Raw genomic sequence first — 21,445 nt, 5'->3', positions numbered from 1 at the left:
CCCATCTGCTCTTTGATTGGTCAGTCTCCTCCAGCTGCTGACGCACTGAAAAAATATTCTTCGTGCTCAAGAAACAAAATCAAAGGTTGATTTATTCAGATAATGAAACATTAAAGTAAATGCTCTTGGGATAAACTGACTGTATAATAATCATGCACATTTATTAGACCAGCTCTCCATAAACTCTTATATCTCACACTGTAACTATGTAACAAAGTGACATGGAAAATTTACATGTAATGAAATTATTCAAATCAGCTTTTAGGGAAGTTTTTTTTCACTGTGTTGTCAGGCCAGCAGAGGGGGAAAGTAGCCAAGTACAGTTACTTAAGTATAATTTAGATGCACTTCACTCACATTTACACAGCTCCCATTTGGTCTTCTTCACAAACTGTATATACTGTAAGGCTGCAAAGCACAATAACTTGTGTCCAACATCTTCAGTAGTCTGATAATGGATGCATTTAATATTTTATATGTTAAGATTGGACTGAAAATTTCTAATTTGTTTCTGGAAAAACACAATAAATGTATCAGTACATGAAATGATCTGTCCTTAGAAAAGCCTTAGTTTTAGCTTGAAAAACACTTTTTTACAATATCACACTCTGACTTCAGCTGTCACATGGTTTAATGTTTTTAGGCTGAGACTGAAATAATGAAGCCGCCTTGAAACAATCAGCGAATGCATTTGATGCTTCACCAGTGCTCCACTCACTGATGAGAAAACAATTTAATCAAATTATGAATGTCTTGGATTTCCTTAGAGTCACATCTGTTTGATCCACGTTAGGATTTTGTCTCGTCCTTCAGATAATTCTGCAGGCTGCACTTTACCACAGCTTTGTAAAACACATGCTATTATTTTCACATTAAGGGACTTGCTGCACTTTCTTCTTTGCTTAAATAATTGCAGCTTGTCTCTTTGTCTATTATACTGGAATCTCACAGGCTCGCTATTCACATACAAAACTACAATTAATAATCTATAGCATCCTGCTCGTTTGTGCTCGATGCATTTATTTCTTTTCCTTTTTCATTTAATTATTTGTTTCACATCACAAACAAAAATAATGCCTTTGTTTATTTGATTGTGCACCAAAGGCCCAGGGACACAGAGCTGGTCTTTGTGAAGCAGACAAACTGCTGCGAGTTGATGCTTTCTCTGCTTTTGTAACGCTGTAGCACTACAGCCTCTTTCGGCTTCGCTCGGGATAGTGGATTATGTTTGAAATCAAAGTACTTTGTCCTCCTGCGTGCTTCTGATCACGGCGTCCCCCCTTTTTAGGTTGAATGTAAACGTCCTGTCGAGTCATGTCCGCTCTCAATCAATCAAATGTTGAGATGTGACCAGAACTTACAGTGTAGCTTGGTAATGAGATTTGGAAATTTGTGAAAGAGAGAAGGGGAATGAGATGCAGCAAATGGTCTGGCCTGTTGGAAATGAGTCTCCGCTGTATCACTAAAATAAGCCATAAGCAGAATGCCACAGCAGAGCTACAGAGAGGTGAAATAGGCACAACTGGAATGCTGATGTGATAAGGACAGGTGAGGCGTTTTGATATAACTTACTGAGGTCATGTCCTTCAGTTGGCCTGGAAATATGTTGGGGTTGCTGCCATGCTGTGGTATAATAGAGGAAATCATAGGATAGTCCCCTCTGAAACTGTTCCTCACAGCATGCACATGGACACATCAGCAGTGTCACGGTGCATTAATACAATACAATGTATCCAAATGGGGCCTGTGAGAAGACCAGCGTAAGTTTGCACTGTACTGTTGAGCATGCAGAGAGTACTCACCCCTTAAATCTTTTCCTCTGTTATTCCCTGTTTGTTTGTTCCGTTAAGTTTAAGGACCACGGAAAGTTCCCTTTCCTGGTGTTCAATGAGAGCTACATTCCCACAGAAGGACAGATGATACTGGAAGTCTGGTTTTCATGCTACGGTAAAAACTGAGGCAGAGGGATGAGAGCATTGCAACGTGTTCCTCTGCGTGTGATCTTCTGGTGTTTGCCGACTCACAGATATACATGTGGCCTTGATCTAGTGCCCTTCTAATTTTTGAGTAGACAGGAAGGAGGCTCACTTCACCACATTATCCACCGTATTTACTTCATATTGCATGTGATGCTCACAAACTAAAGTGAGATTTTATTGCCATTTGATTAAAAGTTGCTACAAAAACATCCTCATTTTGATTCATAGTTTATTTTTAATGGTAAATTATTTTCGTTCTGGCTTGTAGCTGCTCAATTACGCCCACACAGTGAGTGACAGCTTAGTATGAAGTGCTGTGGACATGTTGCTTCACTGGGACACAACAGCACGAACCTTCAGGCTGGGCCCAGGACCTCGTCTCCATGTGCTTCACTGTGATCTGTGAGCCTATAAATAAATGAGCTGCTAGATTTTGAAACGTTTTGTTTTATCTATTTATAGCTGAGTTTTGCTGGAGGAAAAAGAATCATTATTCTTATTTGGCCATAAGATGGTTAAGGGTAAAAGACGCATTGATTAATGACACATACCTTGTTTCCTCTCTATTTAAAAACACAGTATTGACCAACACATTTCCAACCCTCCGTTAAGGTTGCTCGTACGTCACAGATATTTTCCTACATTTCCTACATTCTTGAGCAGGAAGCTGTATCCACAACTATGTTTTAAAGTAAGCATATTTTTTCCCAGCTGTGCGATAGACTCTAGAAATATCCAGGGTCCATTCAGCTACTTGCCCTGTGATAGCTGACATATGGGCCAGCTCCCTGGGCTGCCCGACCCAGAGTCTCCTGGGGATGATCTTTGCCTCAGGGTCTCATTGCTGCTTTTTGTGGATGATGTGATTTTTCTTTTTGCTCCATCAGGTGGTGTCCTCCAGCTCACGCTGGGGTACTTCTTTTTTGAATGAGAGGTGGCAGAAATGAGAATTAGCACTTTCACGGTTCTCAGACTCGAAAGTGCTTAAAAGGAGGATGAGTCGTTGCCCCAAATGGAAAGCAGTTAAGTATTTCAAGCTCTTGTTGACAACTGAAGAGAGTGCATGTCCGCAGTTAAGTGGACACAAACGAGCTGTGGACAATGACCAAAAGGGGCTTTGATCATAATTCACAAAATGGAATTTATGTTATTTTTTATAGAAGTCAATGCAACTGGAAGTCTTTCTGCAACAAGAGCAATCCAGTAAAAAGAATTGCAGTTTATGGCACTGGCAGATATGTCCATCTTATATGTGAGCGGGGTGCAGTGGTTGAATACGCCGCCCCTACATGTGCCAAAGTGTTTGTGACCAAGACACTAAGAGCCAAGTTGCTCCACGTGGCAGGGAAGCACCTTGGTGGCAGCTCCTTACACGTCATACTGTGTATGTGCATCTATTTTATTTAATTTTTTAAAATATTTTTTGGCATGTAAGTGCAGGCTGTTTACTTACAATCCTATGAATGCCCGAGAACACTCATGACCATGTAGTCATCTGCATATCCAGACATGTTTGTGTGTTATGTGGCTCACCAAATACAAAGCTGATCTGGATTGGTACTCTAAGAGAGACTTTCTGTTATGCCTGCTGTTCCAGCCTGTACATGGATATATCAGTTGTGGCTCCTCCAGCTGCTGTGTATTTTGGCACACCCCCTTGTGGCATATATCGTATGATAATGCAGACTCTTCATTTTTCACCCAGCCTCTCACAAATGAATATGTTTGATCTAAAGCAGCTCTTCGTTTTGGACCATCCTGCTTCCTTTTAGATTTTGTTAGGGATGAGGTTCTTACATAACTTTAAAGTTATTGTCAAGTATGATGTTGCATAGCAACTGGAGCAATTTTTGTGTATGATTACTCACAGTTGCACTACCAATACCTGTGTCTGTGCTTCATGCTTGAAAAGATATATCAGACTTTATTATAATCTGTTTTATCTTAACTGAAAAGTCATTTATGACGGGGGGTTTTTTTTTGCACAAACTGTGGTAGCGCCTGATTAACCGCACTGTCTGTCCAGTTATCTGCAGCTTAGCTTCATGTCGGCCCCTTCGAGCTCCTTACCAAATACAGTAGAAAGGTAAAAGCTGAGTTACATCACCAGCAGTCCTGAGCTTCAATCTTAAACGTCAGAGGATAATTATCCAATGCTGAATGAGCCTGAGATTGATTATTTTTAGTGGTTAGAGTCTTGGGTGTAGTTAAGCTCTGCCTTTTCTTTCTCTCTCTTTCTGTTCAGCCGCCTGCTACTGTAGCTGTGCATGCATTTTAATGCCTTTGCCCCCAAGCTGTATAGTGTCAACAGAACACTGTCGCTGCATGAAAAACTGGCACATTTCTTACAGCTTTTTCTGTCTCCACCTAAAGTTAAAGTTTAAACTTTGTGCCAGTGGTGTTTAATTACTCTCAGGCACAGTGTGTTATTCAAAGCGCAGTGGTTTGTTCTACCCCTCACATTCCTTAAAGCCTTTTTTCGGTCAATAACAGGATTGCAGAGGCAGTCTGCCTGCTTGCTACAGACATGGAAGAACCACGGGGACGTTGTTCGCTGCCCTGTGGACGTTTTCCTCTAATTAACATTCAAGTTCAGGCACAATCCAGGTTGTGATGTTGAACTGTTATTGCATCAAGGAGGCAGAAACACCTGCCTTTAATCATCTTCCTCTGTGGGTTTACACAAGAATAGAAAGTGATGATTTAATAAATTAGTGAGTGGTTGAATAATGAATCAATGCTCCGGCTGTATGACAAGCCCTTTAATGTCGATATGACAGCACAGTGGAAAACAGGGTTAAAACTGCGTGTCCACAATTGCGTTTTAATGCGTGTCAGTGTGTGCGCTCACACACACACGCTCAGACATCTTAGGTTCGTTTATGAGTCTGGAATAAAATCTTCTTGAAGGCCCTTCTGAAGTCTCGGTTAAAAATGGTGTAGATGATGGGGTTCAGGCAGCTGTTGCAGTACCCGATCCAGAAGAAGAGGTTGAAGAGAGTATCAGGGATGATGCAGTTCTCCCTGCAGACAGCGTGGAGGCTGTAAGTGAAGAAAAACGGGAACCAGCAGAGGACAAATACGCCCATCACCACTGCCAGGACAAATGTGAAGCGCTTCTCCCTCATTTGAGCCACTTTGTTTTTGGATAGAGACGCGTGTCTGCTGCGGACGGGCACCGGAGACGGGAGAAGGAAATGGTTGGAGCCGTGGTCCGATGATGCCCACGATATGGAGGCACAGGAAGGAGGGGGCACAGAAGGAGGGGGTTTCAAACTGTTTGCTGCTCCCTCCGCGTCCTTTCCCTCATCTGTTTTCATCCTCCCACCGCCTCTCCTGGGGAAGCGGAGCGATGAGGAAAAGGACAAGGATGTTTTTATTTCACCTTGGCAGCTCCGTTCCTCTAAGTCGATCTCATCCAGCTCTCCTCTCCTGTGAGTGCTGCTGTTGCTGTCGATGTTGGAAGAACTGTGTCGGGCGGGGGGCCGCGGGCTGTCCAGCTCATACTGAGGACAGCCCTTCCTTTGGCAAACCCTGGACGTGCCCACGAAACACGTCTCGGACTGCGACGGCTGCCGCTCCATCACGTTCTTCGCCACGAACACGGTGGAGGCCCGCTGCTTAGCAACGCGGTATATCTTACAGTAAACGAGTATCATGATGACTCCCGGGGCGAAGAAGGACACCAGGCAGGAGGAGAGGATGTACCATGTCTGGTTGTTGAGGAGACACTCCTGTGTGTGCGTGTTATTCTCCCCGTACGTCCCCAGATCCTCTTTGTGGGTCATTAGCAGCGGTGGGGACGAGATGACAATAGATATGAGCCACACGATGCTGATCATCGTTTTGATCCGCCGGGGAGTACGTTTGCGGTTGTAGCTCACCGCTTTGGTGACGGACCAGTATCGGTCAAGGCTGATGGCACACAGGTGGACAATGGAGGAAGTGCAAAAGAGGACGTCCAGAGCCAGGTAGAAGGAGCACCAGGTGGAACCAAAGTACCAGTAGCCCATGACCTGGAAGGAGGACAAAGTGATTAAGACGTGTACGAAGAAAAGTGCTTATTCCTCAATCAGCATCTGTCAGCAGGGAATCGCTTAATCGAATATTTCACTGCAGTATAAATATTCTGTCAAAACCTCATAACTGCCACACTGGCTGCTGCTTTTTTACTCTGGAGGCTCTTACGGCAGCTGCTGCTCTGGTCTTCCTCCAGCCAGTTCAAAACAGTAATCTTTTCCCAGAAATATTCATCAACCCCCCCCCAGCTTCTGCTAGCACCAAGTCTGTCCTTTTCCAATGTCCCTTTTCATCTGCCCTCATGTACTTCAGTTTTTTATGACCTGCTTGGTAAAAACAAAAAGTAGCACATGTTACCCTGTTGCACTCCTAGTTTATCGATTTAGAGGTGTGAAATGAGCCTGCATGTTAGATGAGGGTTAAAATAAATTGACTGTTTTTATTTGCACAGCACACAATCATAAACAGCAATTCCTAAAACTGGGCCAACAGTTCTTCTTACTTTTCAAGCTGCTGATCATAGCTGTGGCAGACTGAAATAACAGAATACAGCAGGATCTTTAAGTGCAGTAAACAGAAAGACAGACAGCGAGATAAATGGGAGGGAAAGCCACAAAAGTCCAGGAGCACAAATCAGTAGTTTCATTTCAACACTATTGTTGTTAAACTGTAAATCTTTATATGGAAGGATCACCATGGAATATTCTATCGTTTTTCTTTGAACATCGTACTTCTTGAATTTCAGGCGGCGGGGTGAAGCTGGCTTCAAGAACAGATAAACAGTTATGAAGATAAGCACTCAGCCGTAGACTGAGGTGTAAGCTCAACATTTCTCACAGATTCCATTTATACACAAGACACAAGCGCACTTTAAAAGTGTTGCAAACATCTCATTTTATGAAATGCCTTTTCTGTAAATTGCCTAACTTCTAATAATTAATAGATTAGTACAATCGTCTGTCTCTCCAGTGAGTCTCCCGTCACATTGAAAGACTCCAACATGTTGGACTGCAGCTGGAGCCTGTACTCCTTGTTCTGTTCATTAGCCTCCGAGTGCCTAGCGAAGCACCGTGTGGTTGATGGTTAGAATGGCCCCCTTCTCATCTCCACCAACTGCAGTCCAAGACAACAACATCAAAGACCACTGTAACCATGACCATCCATCAGCAGGGAACATAAGCCATGCTAGACGGTTAAAATAAGGGCTTGGTAGTTAACTGGTAAGTCTACATATTAGTGCAGTTTCTTTGTGTTCTCTCCAGTCTCATCTCTTTTCCTTGTCAGAGTACCTGGTACAATAGCCGTGTCCAAATTCAGAGGCTGCATCTTCCTGAGGACCCGGCCTTCGCAGTCTACGTGGGCCGGGTCCTCCGAAGGCCAGGTAGGCCAGAAGTGAGTGGCTGTGAAATTGGACGGTCTAGCCAATAACATTTTTAAGTTATCTAAGTGACTTATGTATCATGTTTAACCTGAGTAGTGAAAGACCGCAGGGGTCTGAAAACGATTTGCCGGGACTTCGCCGTTCTCGCCGGCTCTAGTGAGCCTTGAACCCCCGGCAAGCTATTGAGCTGGTGGGTAACAGACGTCTCCAAAAACGTCTGAGCACTTTTACAAATATGTGATTTGAAGTTTACACAGCAACATTTTCACTTGAAAATATCTTAAAAGTTTATTTTGTGACCCAGAAAGAGTAATAAGAGTAATATTAAAACTAAGTAGCTGCCGCCATTGTTGGAAACTGGAATTGGCCGTCTGAGCCACGCTATGAATCCCACGAGGGATACACCCGACCCATCCTTCAAATCTGGGGAAAAGGAGGACGCAAATTTGGACCGCCTTCATTGCGTCGCTGTGATGTAATCGACCTGGATGCAGCCCATGAATTTGGACACCCCCAATAACTCCCCTCATAACTCCACCCATCCTTCAGCTGAAGAAAGAAGTAGCAGACGAGACTAGGTAAGAACTAGTTACAATGTAACCAGTTAAGTAGGAGACTAAAGACGGCTCAAAGTACCAGGATGACGGTGGTGTGAGAGTGAATACAAAGACCTGAGCAGGAAGGAACAGAAAGTACTACAGATATGAAGCCATGTCTAACACAATACAGCTGCAGGATCATTTCAAGGAATAATAGCTAAAGAAAAGCAGGAACAAAGCACCAGGTAGTTATTGCTGAGAGCAGAGGAGAACATCAGAGTGGATTCAGCAGCTACACATCAAACAGGTGCCTCCGAACTTGAGCGAGGGGAAACAATTAATTAAATTGTTCAGAATTATCTGTCACGTTTTTTAACAAGCCAAGATGTTGACAGTCTACTTCTCACACGTTTTCATGCAGAATGCCAGAGAGCGTCTCTTCATTACTCAGTAAGACGTTCAAATTCATTTCATGTTTCCAGCTCAAAGGACAACAAACACTTCCAAGTAAAACATGAACGCTTCTCCATATCAGCCATGACTGGGCTTCCCCGCTCAGTTACTCAGTGATAATATCATGGTCCAGGCTGTCCGTCAGTGTGTAAGGTGTGTTTTTTCTACTTCCTGTCTACCTCGCCTGCCTCTCCTCACCTGCAGGTCATCGGCAGTACTTAAGGAGCAGCTCAGACCTTCACTCTTCGCCAGATCGTCGGCTACTCTGTAGCAGTAAATTAGCCCTAATGGTCGGTTTGACCTTTGTTACTTCCTGTGAGACGGACATCTTATTTTATTAGGATCCTCTATCCAACAAGAATGGGTCAACACTCGTCTTCCTGCAGCAACTGTCCCTTTAGTTCCCAAACATTTACTGACCGATGTTTCAAAGATGGGAGATGTTAGACTGTGGTAACCATGGCTCCGTGTGAGCATCTTTAGCTGTTTTGTGTTATTACCATCAAAAACAAAATGACTCAAAATGCTTCATTTTCTCAATTGAACCATTTGATGGTTTCTATGTTCTGTTGTAAATAACATGGGTTTATGAGATTCTGCAAAAAGAGCATTCTCTCTAACGTGAATAAAAAAAATCCACACGTCCACCACCAAAAATAATGATATTAAAAATGTACCTGAAGTTACACCAACAGGCACCTCTGTGTGTTTGCACCCAGCACATGTTTCAGTACTCACTGGTATTACTTATACAGGTTTTTCCTGCAAACTCAGGGGTTTTCACAACAAGCCACATGCTCCCATACCCACGATGCATCATTCGATCCCTTTAAGACCTTTCTAACTAACCCTCACACACACATGCACACTCACAATCTGAGAGATGCATCGGGGGTTTGGTACATTACCTTGCCCATTAAGGATTGGATGAGGCTCAGCTCCAATAATTGACCTTTGGTGTAGTAGATGACCTGCTCTACTTCCTCAGTCACAGGAGGAATCGATAACCCTCTGAGGTCTACATCAGCGTACTGAAGGCGGTGATCCTGACCCTCGCTCTAACCGAACACTACACTTAAAAAAAAAAACAACAAAATTGATGTTTTGGTAAATATGTGATTAGCTTTTGCTGCGTGTCAGCAAAGCGATCATGTCTTTGTTCCAGGTCTGCCAAGACTTTGCCTTTCAATAAACACAAAGCCTGCTGATTTCCTGGGGTTAGGGTTAGAGTTGTCCCTGACCTCAGAGCGTCAACATTCAGACTGCTCAATCCCAGCTTTAATTTCACACACTGCGCTCAATCCCCATCGGTGTTCGAGAAAATCTAGGAAATAATTCCATCCATGACCTTTATGCAAATGTATGAGCATGAGTGAATTTATGTGTCGGTCTTTTGTGGTGACAAGAAAGCTGTGTGCTTAGGTGAATGCACCTGAAAGAATCCAATCACAGAGATTGAGCTTCTTGTGTCGGGGCTCAGCCTTAGAGATAAGACGAGGAGATCAGTCAAAGCCACGAGGTGCTTCGGGCATCCTACTGGGATGCCTCATGGGTGTTCCTGTTGTGACGTGTTTTAGAAGGAGACCCCAGGACAGATCCAGGACACGCTGAAGAGACGGACTCTGAGCTGGGCCTCAGTATCTCCCCAGAAGAGCTGGAGGGGGTGTCAGGGCATCTTTGCTGCTGCCCTCAACATGCAGACCCCGTTAAGAAGTAGAAACTGAATGGATGGATGAAGTAAATTTGTTGCCATAAACAGCTGATGGGGCTCACACTTCCGCAGGCTGCAATTATTACAAGGAGATGAGGGAAGGATATGATTTGATTCAATGTGCTTTAATCAAAGAGTAAAAAATGGAGAAATGTCTTCAACGTTTCTTGTGTCTCAGCAGCAGAGCAGAAGCTGCTGTGAACATTACATACATTCATGTATGTTTTGTGCATTATATATCATGTATTTGTTTCTTCTGCATGCTTCAAATGTTTTGAAAATGTCTGTTTTCCTTCTGGGTATTGCAAGGTCAAATCGGAAATGCATTTTTAAAAACAAGTGGATGGAAATGCTTCTCTTGATCCACACCTGGATACTAATTCAAAATTCAGCACCAGAAGCTCCCACCCCACATATTTACCCCCGGCTTCATTGTGATGCAGTCTTTATGTGCATGCAGTGCATGTTTTTGGCCCAATGCTGGAGGGTTCCTTTAACCCTGTCATGCATGAATTATGACAACCTCAATCAGGATTTTTTTCTTAAGTATTTATTTTCATCTTTAGCCATGAAAAGATGAATAAAGTACTTATTGTTATTGCATTGCAATTTTGAGGTACTAAAGTCGCTTTGAACAGCAGCTGTAGACCTGGTCTCCAACTTCGAAGCATTCATTTCAAAAGCAACCAGTTCATTTTCACACAGTTGCATTACTGGTCATGCTGTGGTCTCCTACCAGTGTTTCCCCAGTGTCACTGAAAGCCTAAAAGCCTGCTAATAGAAAATATGTAAAAAGGTCTGCACCATGTGATTCACAGTCCTTGGATCAGTCTTTATAAGTAAACTAAAGGCTTCACTATATCTTCCACTACACTGCTTTCTTTTGTTGACGTTTTAATCGCAGTGATTAAAAAAACCACAAGCTGCCCTTTTTCTATTTGTCATTTATCCAAGTGAATGGTAAATATGGTAAATGGCCTGTATTTGTAAAGCGCTTTACTTAGTCCCTAAGGACCCCAAAGTGCTTTACACTACATTCAGTCATCCACCCATTCACACACTGGTGTGAACATTTCACATGACTTAATTTAGAAGACTCAGTGGAGGATTCCCAGTTGTTACAGCTTTTTTCTTTGAGGTGTGAAGGTGGACACCCTCGTGAGTCTGTGAAGGTTCTCAGTCATCCAGGTCATCGTAGTCTAAGGAGCTTGGAAAGAAAAGCGTCTGGAGTTCTTTAAGTTGCTTGAAGACGTTTCACCTCTCATCCGAGAAGCTTCTTCAGGTCAAATGCTGGAGAGTCCCAGATTGACCTCAGAAAACAACATGATAGGTTGGGGCTAAGTTTCACAGCGGGTTCACCTGAAACCTTGGCTGATTGTGACCCACACCCGCTTTCACACCATGGATCGTGTGATTAGGTAGAGGATCATTAGGGGGTCCTTTGGCCCTCTTGGGGGGGACAGTCCTACAGGGTTTAACTCTGGGACTCTCCACCTTTTGACCCTAGAACTGAAGAAGCTTCTCGGATGATAGGTGAAACGTCTTCAAGCAACTTAAAGAAGTCCAGACACTTTTCTTTCCAAGCTCCTTAGACACCCCTGTGAGGTAATCCAGCTTTAAGTGAATGGTAAATGGTAAATGGCCTGTATGTGTATAGCGCTTTGCTAGTCCCTAAGGACCCCAAAGCACTTTACACATCCAGTCATCCACCCATTCACACACACATTCACACACTGGTGATGGCAAGCTACATTGTAGCCACAGCCGCCCTGGGGTGCACTGACAGAGGCGAAGTGATTCAAAATTAGTAATGCACATTTCTAAAAAATATGTTACTGTGTACATCAGCACTGAATATGAATAAATATGTGTTTGTGTTACAGTAAATTAGTCAGTGTAGTGCATATCATTGCACTGCACTGAAGGTCCAACCAAGCATCAGAACGGGAGAGAAAGGAAAGAAAAGAAAACTGAGTACTTCAGAAACTGTTGATCTACTGGAATTTTTCCACACAAGCATCTATAGAGTTCACAAAGAATGGCAGGAAAAAGACAAAACATCCAGTTAGTGGCAGTTCTCTAGAAAAAAAAAAATCTTTGTCTTTCCCAGAGGAGACAGCTCAGAGGAGGGGAACAGTAACTCAAACAACGACTCATTACAACCAAAGTGTGCAGAAGAGCATCTATGAATGCATCATACACTGGGCTTGGGCCACAGCAGCAGAAGACCACACCAAGTGCTAATCCTGTCAGCTAAGAGCAGTTTGCAAAGGCTCACCGAAGTGAACAATAAAAGGTTGGACAAATGTTGCCTGATCTCATGAGTCTGGATTTCTGCTGAAACGACATGAAAGCATAGATCCATCCTGCCTTGAATAAGTGGTTCGAGGTACTTATGGCGGTGATGGGAGATATTTTCTTGGCACACTTTGGCTCTTTACCAGCTGTGCGTCATTTAAATACCACAGCCCACCTGAATATTGTTGTTGACCATGTCTATCTCTTTACAGCCACAGTGTACACATCTTCTGATGGCTGCTTACAGCAGGATATGCAAATGATCCCAATCAGGTTTCTTGAACATCACAGGCTTTGAGGGTCATTTCAAACAGATGAGCTACTTGGGTATGAGATTCCTATTTGATGCAATCTCGCGGTAATGGAGCGGAAAATGGGACAGACTTTGTCACAATGGTAGGAGGGCACGTTGAAATGCTGGGATGAAAAGTGTCATGATCGGCTGTGTGCTGCAGGCAGGAAAGGACCCAAAGGCAGACTCATAGGCGAGACTCAAACACAGGAATAAACTGTACAAAACTAAACTGGAAAATCTAATGAACTGAACACACAGAGACTCACACAACCATGAGGGAGATCGCAACGCCGGACAGAAGGAAACAAAGAGCTTAGACAGGGAACAACAAGGGAACAGGAAACACATGGGGAACTCAGCTGGAGACAGAAGACGCAAAGCTAAACACAACACATGAGACGAAGTACCTTCAGAGTAAGAGAAGCAAAACGCTGGGTTTTCTTGGACCATGACAAAAAGCTTTTTTTAATTCCAAAAAAATAAATTGCCTAAATAAATTTATTGGGTGACTGGACTTTAATTTTAAAAAAAATAGTGGAGGCTTACAAATGATGCAGAATAGTTGAGTCCACAGCACAGTCTGACTGGTACTGGGCTGTACTGGCAGCTACACCTTACTCCAAGCAGTCATTTGTATTGATCGCGGCTTCAGCTGAAAACGTAGCAACACAAGAAGCACTAAGCTGTATTATATGGTGACCCGCTCTGAGGGAAGTGAGCTTTTGTGTACTCTAATGAATGCCATCGGGAGTTATTATGTATTACTAAATAACTCCTGCAAGACCAGTGTCCTTATTAGCTGTTCTATGTCGTATGATTGCACCTGTCATACGCCTAAATCAGGCCAACATATTTTAACATACTGTAAATATTGTTTTATAAACAAGAATGGCGCTGGTGAGGTCGGCTGCCGTTGTTCCAGATCTACTGGCGTTTAGATCAACTGGCGTTGGTCGAACAGATGTGTGGCAGTCTTGCGTTTCAGTAGCTACTACAGACAAACCAGCAAAAAAACGCCAAATGTGTCATCTGTGACACTTGTGAGGTTGTCTCAAACACACTCTGTCAGTCTTGATGCTGTTGAACAACAAAATGTTTAAAAATGTGGCGAGTTTACCTGGTGATATCCTCATGCGCGACGCGATCGCAAAAACAGCAAACAAGTAACACCACGCCGATGTTGTTCACAGGACAGCAAGAGTAAACGATCGGGAGACTCTTGTCGTCGTTATCGTTCCCCTCGCACGGTTTATTTCTCCGAATTCAGCGTTTTTGCTTCACAACTAAAGCGAGCAGTTTACTTTGTGCACTAACATGGAGTCGAGTCAACCAGCGCCACCTCTGGCCAAGTGCCACAGCCTACAGCCAGATCAACCTGTGACACACATCTGCACCACGTTTGAATCAGTGTCATGCACATTTGTACCTTTCAATTGTCTCTGTTTGTGCGTCATGCAAATAAACCTTTGGAAAGAATGAAATGATATCATATATTCCTTATTGGCCTACATTTGTACAAAATTCCAAATTATATACACAAAGTCATAGAAATCACCACTCCAATTGGTCATCATGATTTTGATATTCTCTTTTTCCATAACAATGAAATACACCTTGGACAAATATGACACATCAATATTTCATTAGTGTTGTCACGTCACATCCTGTAAGCATCGTTTGTCTGTGTCTGTTCCCTGGAAATTAATATTTCCAGCCAATATAGGCAATCCATCAACATGGCTGGAGTTATATACAGTCTGTATAAGTGTGGTTAATCTAATGAACATTTGTAAGGAGATGGCAGTTACTTTGAATTCACAGCAGTTACACAGTGATTAGTAATAAACAGCCAGTGAGAGTGAGTGGATTTAAGAAAGTCAGTGACTCAGGTGTGTCGCTTGGTTTGTCATCTGTTTGTGAGACTGGAGGAGACGTAGAAATCCTTTGTTTTAAATCTTAGTTAGGAAGATTCCTGTTTGAAAACAAGCACTTTCTGTGAGGAATGCAAGAAGTACATCTGCAGAAAGCACATTTTGTCCAGCATGTGGACAAAATTGAAAATGTTGAGCATTGAAAAACTGAGAACGTTGGGCAAGTTCAAAAGAAATGTGTTTGTAAGAACGAAAAACCAAATTGTTCCTAAAATAGTTATGGAAAGTCTAACTGTTGTATGTCTGTGTTCTACATGTTTATCTAATGGAAAATAAAGTTGCTATTGTTTTATTGCAGTTTTTGGATAATTCTGAGTGGATTTACACAGTACGGGTCAAAATGACCCGCAACAAAATCAATGTCAATTGTTTGTTCTTCAACATAATACAAGGGTTAATTTCCAAAACTTGCTTATGATCTTCAATTTGTAGCAGATCCACTATCACACAGCAGCTGGAGCAGTCTCCAATGGAGGTCAGTCCACTACTACCATAGCCTACTACTAGATTAACTTGTGACACATCTGCACCTGCTGCTATGATCACATTGAGTAGAGGCTGAGTGGCTGCACTTACCCCTGGTACATCCAAATCTGCCCACAAACATGTTGACAGATGCAATGGCAGCAATGTGGATTGTCAACACTAAAAACAATCAGTAAGCAAAGACAACAGGGATCACTTTTTTCTGTTTATTTAGCACCCACAACATTTGTCCACAACACTGTGTGGTACCACTTTCCACAGAAGGTGCATTCAATCTGCAAGATTGAATGAGATTGTCAGGGTCATTGTCTGACTGTTTATTACTAATCACCTGCAGTACATTCACAGTAACTGCCATCTCCTTACAAATGTTTATTAGATTAACCACACTTATACAGACTGTATATAACAACCAACTCTGAAATGTTCGTTTGCAGAGGGAAGACACAGGCAGACTATGCTAACGACATGTGATGTTACAACACTAATGAAATATTGATGTGTCATATTTGTCCAAGGTGTATTTCATTGTTATGGAAAAAGAGAATATCAAAATCATGATGACCAATTGGAGTGGTGATTTCTATGACTTTGTGTATATAATTTGGGATTTTGAACAAATGTAGGCCAATAAGGAATATATGATATCATTTCATTCTTTTCAAAGGTTTATTTGCATGACGCACAAACAGAGACAATTGAAAGGTACAAATGTGCATGACACTGATTCAAACGTGGTGCAGATGTGTCACAGGTTGATCTGGCTGTAGGCTGTGGCACTTGGCCAGAGGTGGCGCTGGTTGACTCGACTCCATGTTAGTGCACAAAGTAAACTGCTCGCTTTAGTTGTGAAGCAAAAACGCTGAATTCGGAGAAATAAACCGTGCGAGGGGAACGATAACGACGACAAGAGTCTCCCGATCGTTTACTCTTGCTGTCCTGTGAACAACATCGGCGTGGTGTTACTTGTTTGCTGTTTTTGCGATCGCGTCGCGCATGAGGATATCACCAGGTAAACTCGCCACATTTTTAAACATTTTGTTGTTCAACAGCATCAAGACTGACGGAGTGTGTTTGAGACAACCTCACAAGTGTCACAGATGACACATTTGGCGTTTTTTTGCTGGTTTGTCGGTAGGAGCTACTGAAACGCAAGACTGCCACACATCTGTTCGACCAACGCCAGTTGATCTAAACGCCAGTAGATCTGGAACACCGTCACGACTGCTCCGACCACTTTTTCTTTGTCTTTGTTTTTTAAGTTAGTTTTCAGCGTTTCTAAATCGGCAAAATCATCACTATTGGGTACATTAGGTATGACAGTGACACTCTTGTTTCTATTGGTATACAATGTACTCACAATTCGAAGTTTTTAACTCCGGATCCGAGCTGGCCGAGTGAGATCTTGAGGGAGAACAAAGGGAAGCGACGCTCTGAGATCCCGCTCCGCTGCCTACAACACGGGACTCACGACGGGGGACATGGACCCGTACAAAGCCGCGTCATATAACGTGCGGAGGGCGGTGAAAGAGGCGAAGCAGCGCTATGGGAGGAAACTAGAGTCACAACTCCAACAGAGTGACTCTAGGAGCCTGTGGCGGGGACTAAGGACAATAACGGACTATAAAGCACCAACAACCGGTATGACGAACGCGGCCGTGACTCTGGCAGACGAGCTGAACACTTTCTATGCTCGCTTCGAGGCTGCAGCTAAGGACTCCAACAATGCTAGTGCTAGCGGCGCTAATGGCTGCAAACAGGAAGATACTGCCAGCACCGGAAACGTGCTCGTCATCTCCGAGCATGAAGTAAGGAGAGCCTTCAAGAGAGTGAACACCAGGAAAGCAGCAGGATCAGACGGCATCCCAGGTCGTATCCTAAGAGACTGCGCATACCAGCTAGCTCCTGTGTTCACTGAGATATTCAACATCTCTTTATCTCAGTCGGTGATCCCCACATGCTTCAAAGAGTCCATCATTGTTCCTGTCCCGAAGAAACCCCACCCTGCTCCTCTCAATGACTATCGCCCTGTAGCCCTCACCTCAGTAGTGATGAAGTGCTTTGAACGCCTGGTCAGAGACTTCATCATTTCTTCACTACCAGACACACTGGACCCACTACAGTTCGCTTACCGTCCAAATCGTTCCACAGACGATGCCATCTCTCATCTCCTCCAAACATCACTCACTCACTTGGACACTAGAAGGGGTAATTATGTTAAAATGCTCTTCATAGACTACAGCTCTGCATTTAACACCATAATTCCCTCCACACTCACCACCAAGCTGGAGCATCTGGGACTCAGCTCATCTATGTGTCAGTGGATCTCCAACTTCCTAACTGGCAGACCACAGGCAGTAAGGATGGGCGGACATGTCTCAGCCTCCACCACTCTCAGCACTGGAGCCCCCCAGGGGTGTGTTCTGAGCCCCCTGCTGTACTCTTTGTACACATATGACTGTGTGGCCACTACCAGCTCCACCACCATCGTCAAGTTTGCTGACGACACCGTCGTGGTGGGCCTGATCTCTGATAACAACGAGACGGCCTACCTGAAGGAGATAAGGAATCTGGAGAACTGGTGCCAGAGGAACAACCTCCTTCTAAACGTCAGTAAGACAAAGGAGCTGATAGTGGACTTCAGCACTAAGCAGGAGAGGAACTACCAGACCCCCGTCATCAACGAGTGCCCAGTGGAGAGAGTGGACAGCTTCAAATACCTCGGAGTTCACATCACGCAGGACCTGTCATGGTCCTGTCACATCAACACCGTGGTGAAAAAGGCCCGACAGCGTCTCTACCACCTCAGACGCTTGGGAGACTTCCAACTGCCCTCCTAGGTGCTCAGGAACTTTTACTCGTGCACCATAGAGAGCATCCTGACGGGAAACATCTTAACCTGGTTCGGGAACAGCACCATGCAGGACAGACGAGCTCTACAGAGGGTTGTGCGATCAGCTGAGCGCACCATCCGCTCCGAGCTCCCTGACCTGCACTCAATCTACAGCAGGCGGTGCTGGACCAAGGCCAGGAAGATCGTGAAGGACCTCAGCCATCCCAACAACAGACTGTTCTCTCTGTTGAGGTCAGGAAAGCGATTCCGCTCCCTGAAGACCAACACAGAGAGACTGAGGAGGAGCTTCTTCCCGCAGGCGATACGGTCTCTCAATCACACCACCACACAGTACTGACCCACACATATGGTTCTTACACACACACTGGACTTTCTGGACATTGTTTTTGCACAACACTGGTCACTATATTCTTCATTTCCAGTTAATACTTGTACAGCTGCTGTTATTGTGTATATATTTATTTATATTTATATTTCTTCATACATTCTTATATAGTTCTATATTGTGTATTTTGTTGTACAGTTATTTTATTTTCAACTTTAATTTATATATTTTATCTTATTCTTCCCAGTTAAATTTACCCTTCATTCTAATTTGTGTTGTACAGTTATTTCATTTTTAACCTTAATTTATATTTTATTCCTTCCTAGTTAAATTTACCCTTTTTAATTTTTATATTTATTTCCTATCTTATTCATAGCCTTTTCCTTTTTTGTTTTCTTTAGGTCACGAGCAGTTGTCCAAGCATTTCACTACATATCGTACTGTGTATGACTGTGTACGTGACAAATAAAATTTGAATTTGAATTTTGAGTTTGGACTTAACATTTATCAACATGATGACATGATTTACTGTTATTATGGCGTGCCTTAGGACGCATTATCAATGCGGTTTGGCCTCTGATGTACCTCATCACCAAACAGCACAAGGCTGCAAGCTCACGGGGCTCGGATCAGTCCCGTACGCTTGGTACTTGCAGAGGGTCATTCTGTATAGCAGCCAGTGAGCACAGAGTGAGAGGATGATGAAAGTGAAGAGAGAGGGGAGAATGGAGGGTGCCCTGAGGGTGACAATAAGGATGAGCAGGGGACAGAGAGAAAAATAGGATAGCTTTTTTTTAGGCTTTTTATATCATGGAAATCATAAATACTCAAATGAAAATGAAGAAAATCATGTTCTCTTAACCTTGATACTCCCAGTGAAACTCATTTAACCATCAAATAATTGTAGACTGCAGTATGTTGAGAAATGAAAGGAAAGGGCTGCACAGAGACTACTCATCTGTCGGCAGACTCAGCGTTGCAGGAGCTCTGTGGTGAGCCCCTGCGTTGGTGCAGTGAACACTGTATTTTTTCACAAGAGAAGAATCGAGATGGAGAGAAACCTCCAGACCAAGTTTGAACAACATCTAAAATTATTGGACTTTCAGAGATTTGACCTGATCGGCGCTAATACAGCTATTAATTCTTGTTTGTAAACAGACAAGGAACAGGAACCGAATACATAGAAAACTGTGTGAACTTGGAACTACAAAACAGTCGCCTCACCTCATTGGCTAGGGAGAAGGGGATGACCAGAGTTGCCACCAGTATGTCCGCTGAAGCCAGAGACACCAGGAAAAGGTTCTGAGGTGCCCTCAGGGCTCGACTGGTGAACACCGCCACCACGACCAGCACGTTCCCCACCACAGTCCCCAGGATGATGACCGTGACCACCAGCACGATAAACACCGACGCCACCTGCGAGTGAGGAGGTAGAGGAGGAGATCTGGACGAGCCAGAGGACGCCTGGCTGACATTCTCCAGAGAAGAGTTTGGTATCAACGTGGCCGGCGTGGTGGCCGTTACAGGCGTCAACGCCTCCGATGCTTCCATCCTGCTTAAACCACTGACGTTGTGATCTCCATTTTCACTGAAGACCAGTGCATGTGTCTTTATGTCACAAAAAAAAAAACAGCGAAAACACAGAAATGTCCCCCAAATATCTTCACCAACTTCCAAATATTAAAGTTTCAAAAAAAAGAAAAAAAAAGATGACTTGTCTCTTGACAAAAATCGATTTCTGTCATTCTCACAGGACGATAACTATCCTGAATATTTCATACTATTATCCTCTGAAACATGCAGCTTGATATCAGTGGTCGTGCCCAAACACACTCTGCCACTACATGAAGGGTTTGCATGAGAAATTTCATTAAGAAAATCCCGTCTTCTAAAGTCCCCACTTTTAAATTTTATATAAAAGCTACAGACTGACCTGTTTAACTCCAGTGAGCTGAAGGAACGAAGACAAGCATATGGCTGCATGCTCTAGTTGGAGTGAGGACAGAAAGCCTATTTGGGATGCATGGTACCCTCATTCTGCTGCACTGGGAAAACAACCAGCGGCTGAAAAGTGGAGGGAAAAAAATACTCAAAAGAAAAGATTAAATCTTTAAAAATAAAAAAAGAGTCAAGAAAAAAAAGCAGGTCCTCACTTTCATGCGAGTTATTGCTGAGCTGAGTGACGGTGCTGCTGCCGCTGCTGCCGCTGCTGCTCACTAAGTCGGTACTGCTGGAATAGAGAAGAGAGGAGGAGGAGAGAGAGATGAAAAGAAGAAAGACTTGGACAGGAGCGAGAGAGAGGAAGAGGTGTTTGAAGGAGAAGAGGCAAGGAAAGAGCAAAGGAGTGAGACAGAAACGATGGATGAAGTGTGAGAGTGTGGGAGGAGGGAAAAGGGGAACACGGGGAGATATAGGAATGGGGAATGAAAAGGAAACTAATGAAGCTAGAGAGAGCAAGAAGAAGAAGAAGATGAAGATGAGATGAAAGAGGGGAACTGGAATTGGGAGGAAACTGAAAATAAGGGATAGTTAAAAAGAAAAGAAAGGGGAGAGGGGAAATGAAGGGTAAAGATGAACAGACAAAACAGGAAACAGAAAAGAAATGAGAAGGTGTAGAAAAAGGAAAGACTGCAGGGGCCTGTGGAGGAAAGAGGAAAAAGGAAGGATGAATGGCAGGAAGAAGAGAGGAGGAGAGGCGAGAAGAACAAGAGTAGTTATGTAAGAAAAAATAAAGACAGAGAAAAGGGAAAAAACAGAGGGGAAAGAACGGACAGGAAGATGAGGAAAACCGGGCAAAGCAGACAAGTGAAGACTGGAAGACAGGAAGAGATGAGGAAAACTATGACAGGCTCAAGAAAGAAGAGAGAAGGAAGTGGGAGGAGTAAGGAACTGAGTGTGAAGGAAGCAAAGAGAGAAAGGGAGAGTGGAAAGTGGGCAGAAGAGAAAGAAAAGAGGGGAGAGAAAGGAGAGGAGGTAGAGAAGGAAATGGAAAGGAGCCTCGGAGAAAAGAGAGAAAGAAGAGTTGTGTCAAGTTCTGAGTGCTCATCAGTTTCCATTTATCCTGAGATGAGAGAAGTCAGAGCAAGGAGCCTTTTACTTAATCACTGATGCTCTTTATTTAGCTGCCTGGCACTGAGCGCTCACATGTAGGCAGATCGACCAGAATCCGCCTG

At 43.6% G+C, this 21,445-nt stretch overlaps 1 protein-coding gene across 1 annotated transcript; it reads right to left on the bottom strand.

Moving 5' to 3' along the window:
- Positions 1-4,754: 4,754 nt before the first annotated feature.
- Positions 4,755-21,105, bottom strand: LOC147339501 (alpha-2Db adrenergic receptor-like). Its single transcript, XM_086294945.1, has 2 exons — positions 19,497-21,105; positions 4,755-5,995 (listed from the first exon to the last, which is right to left on the bottom strand). Exons 1-2 carry the CDS (start codon positions 19,821-19,823, stop codon positions 4,850-4,852), a joined length of 1,473 nt encoding a protein of 490 aa, XP_086151071.1. The 5' UTR covers positions 19,824-21,105; the 3' UTR covers positions 4,755-4,849.
- Between the last annotated feature and the right edge of the window lie 340 nt (positions 21,106-21,445).

The sequence above is a fragment of the Aulonocara sp. 'chitande type north' Nkhata Bay genome, linkage group LG1, assembly GCF_057382095.1.
Source record: "Aulonocara sp. 'chitande type north' Nkhata Bay isolate Kocher_YH1m ecotype deep benthic linkage group LG1, A_spYH_male_GT1.1, whole genome shotgun sequence".
Lineage (NCBI taxonomy): Eukaryota > Metazoa > Chordata > Actinopteri > Cichliformes > Cichlidae > Aulonocara > Aulonocara sp. 'chitande type north' Nkhata Bay.
The sequence above is the reverse complement of the archived record's forward strand: the minus strand, read 5'-3'. Positions and strand labels throughout refer to the sequence as shown.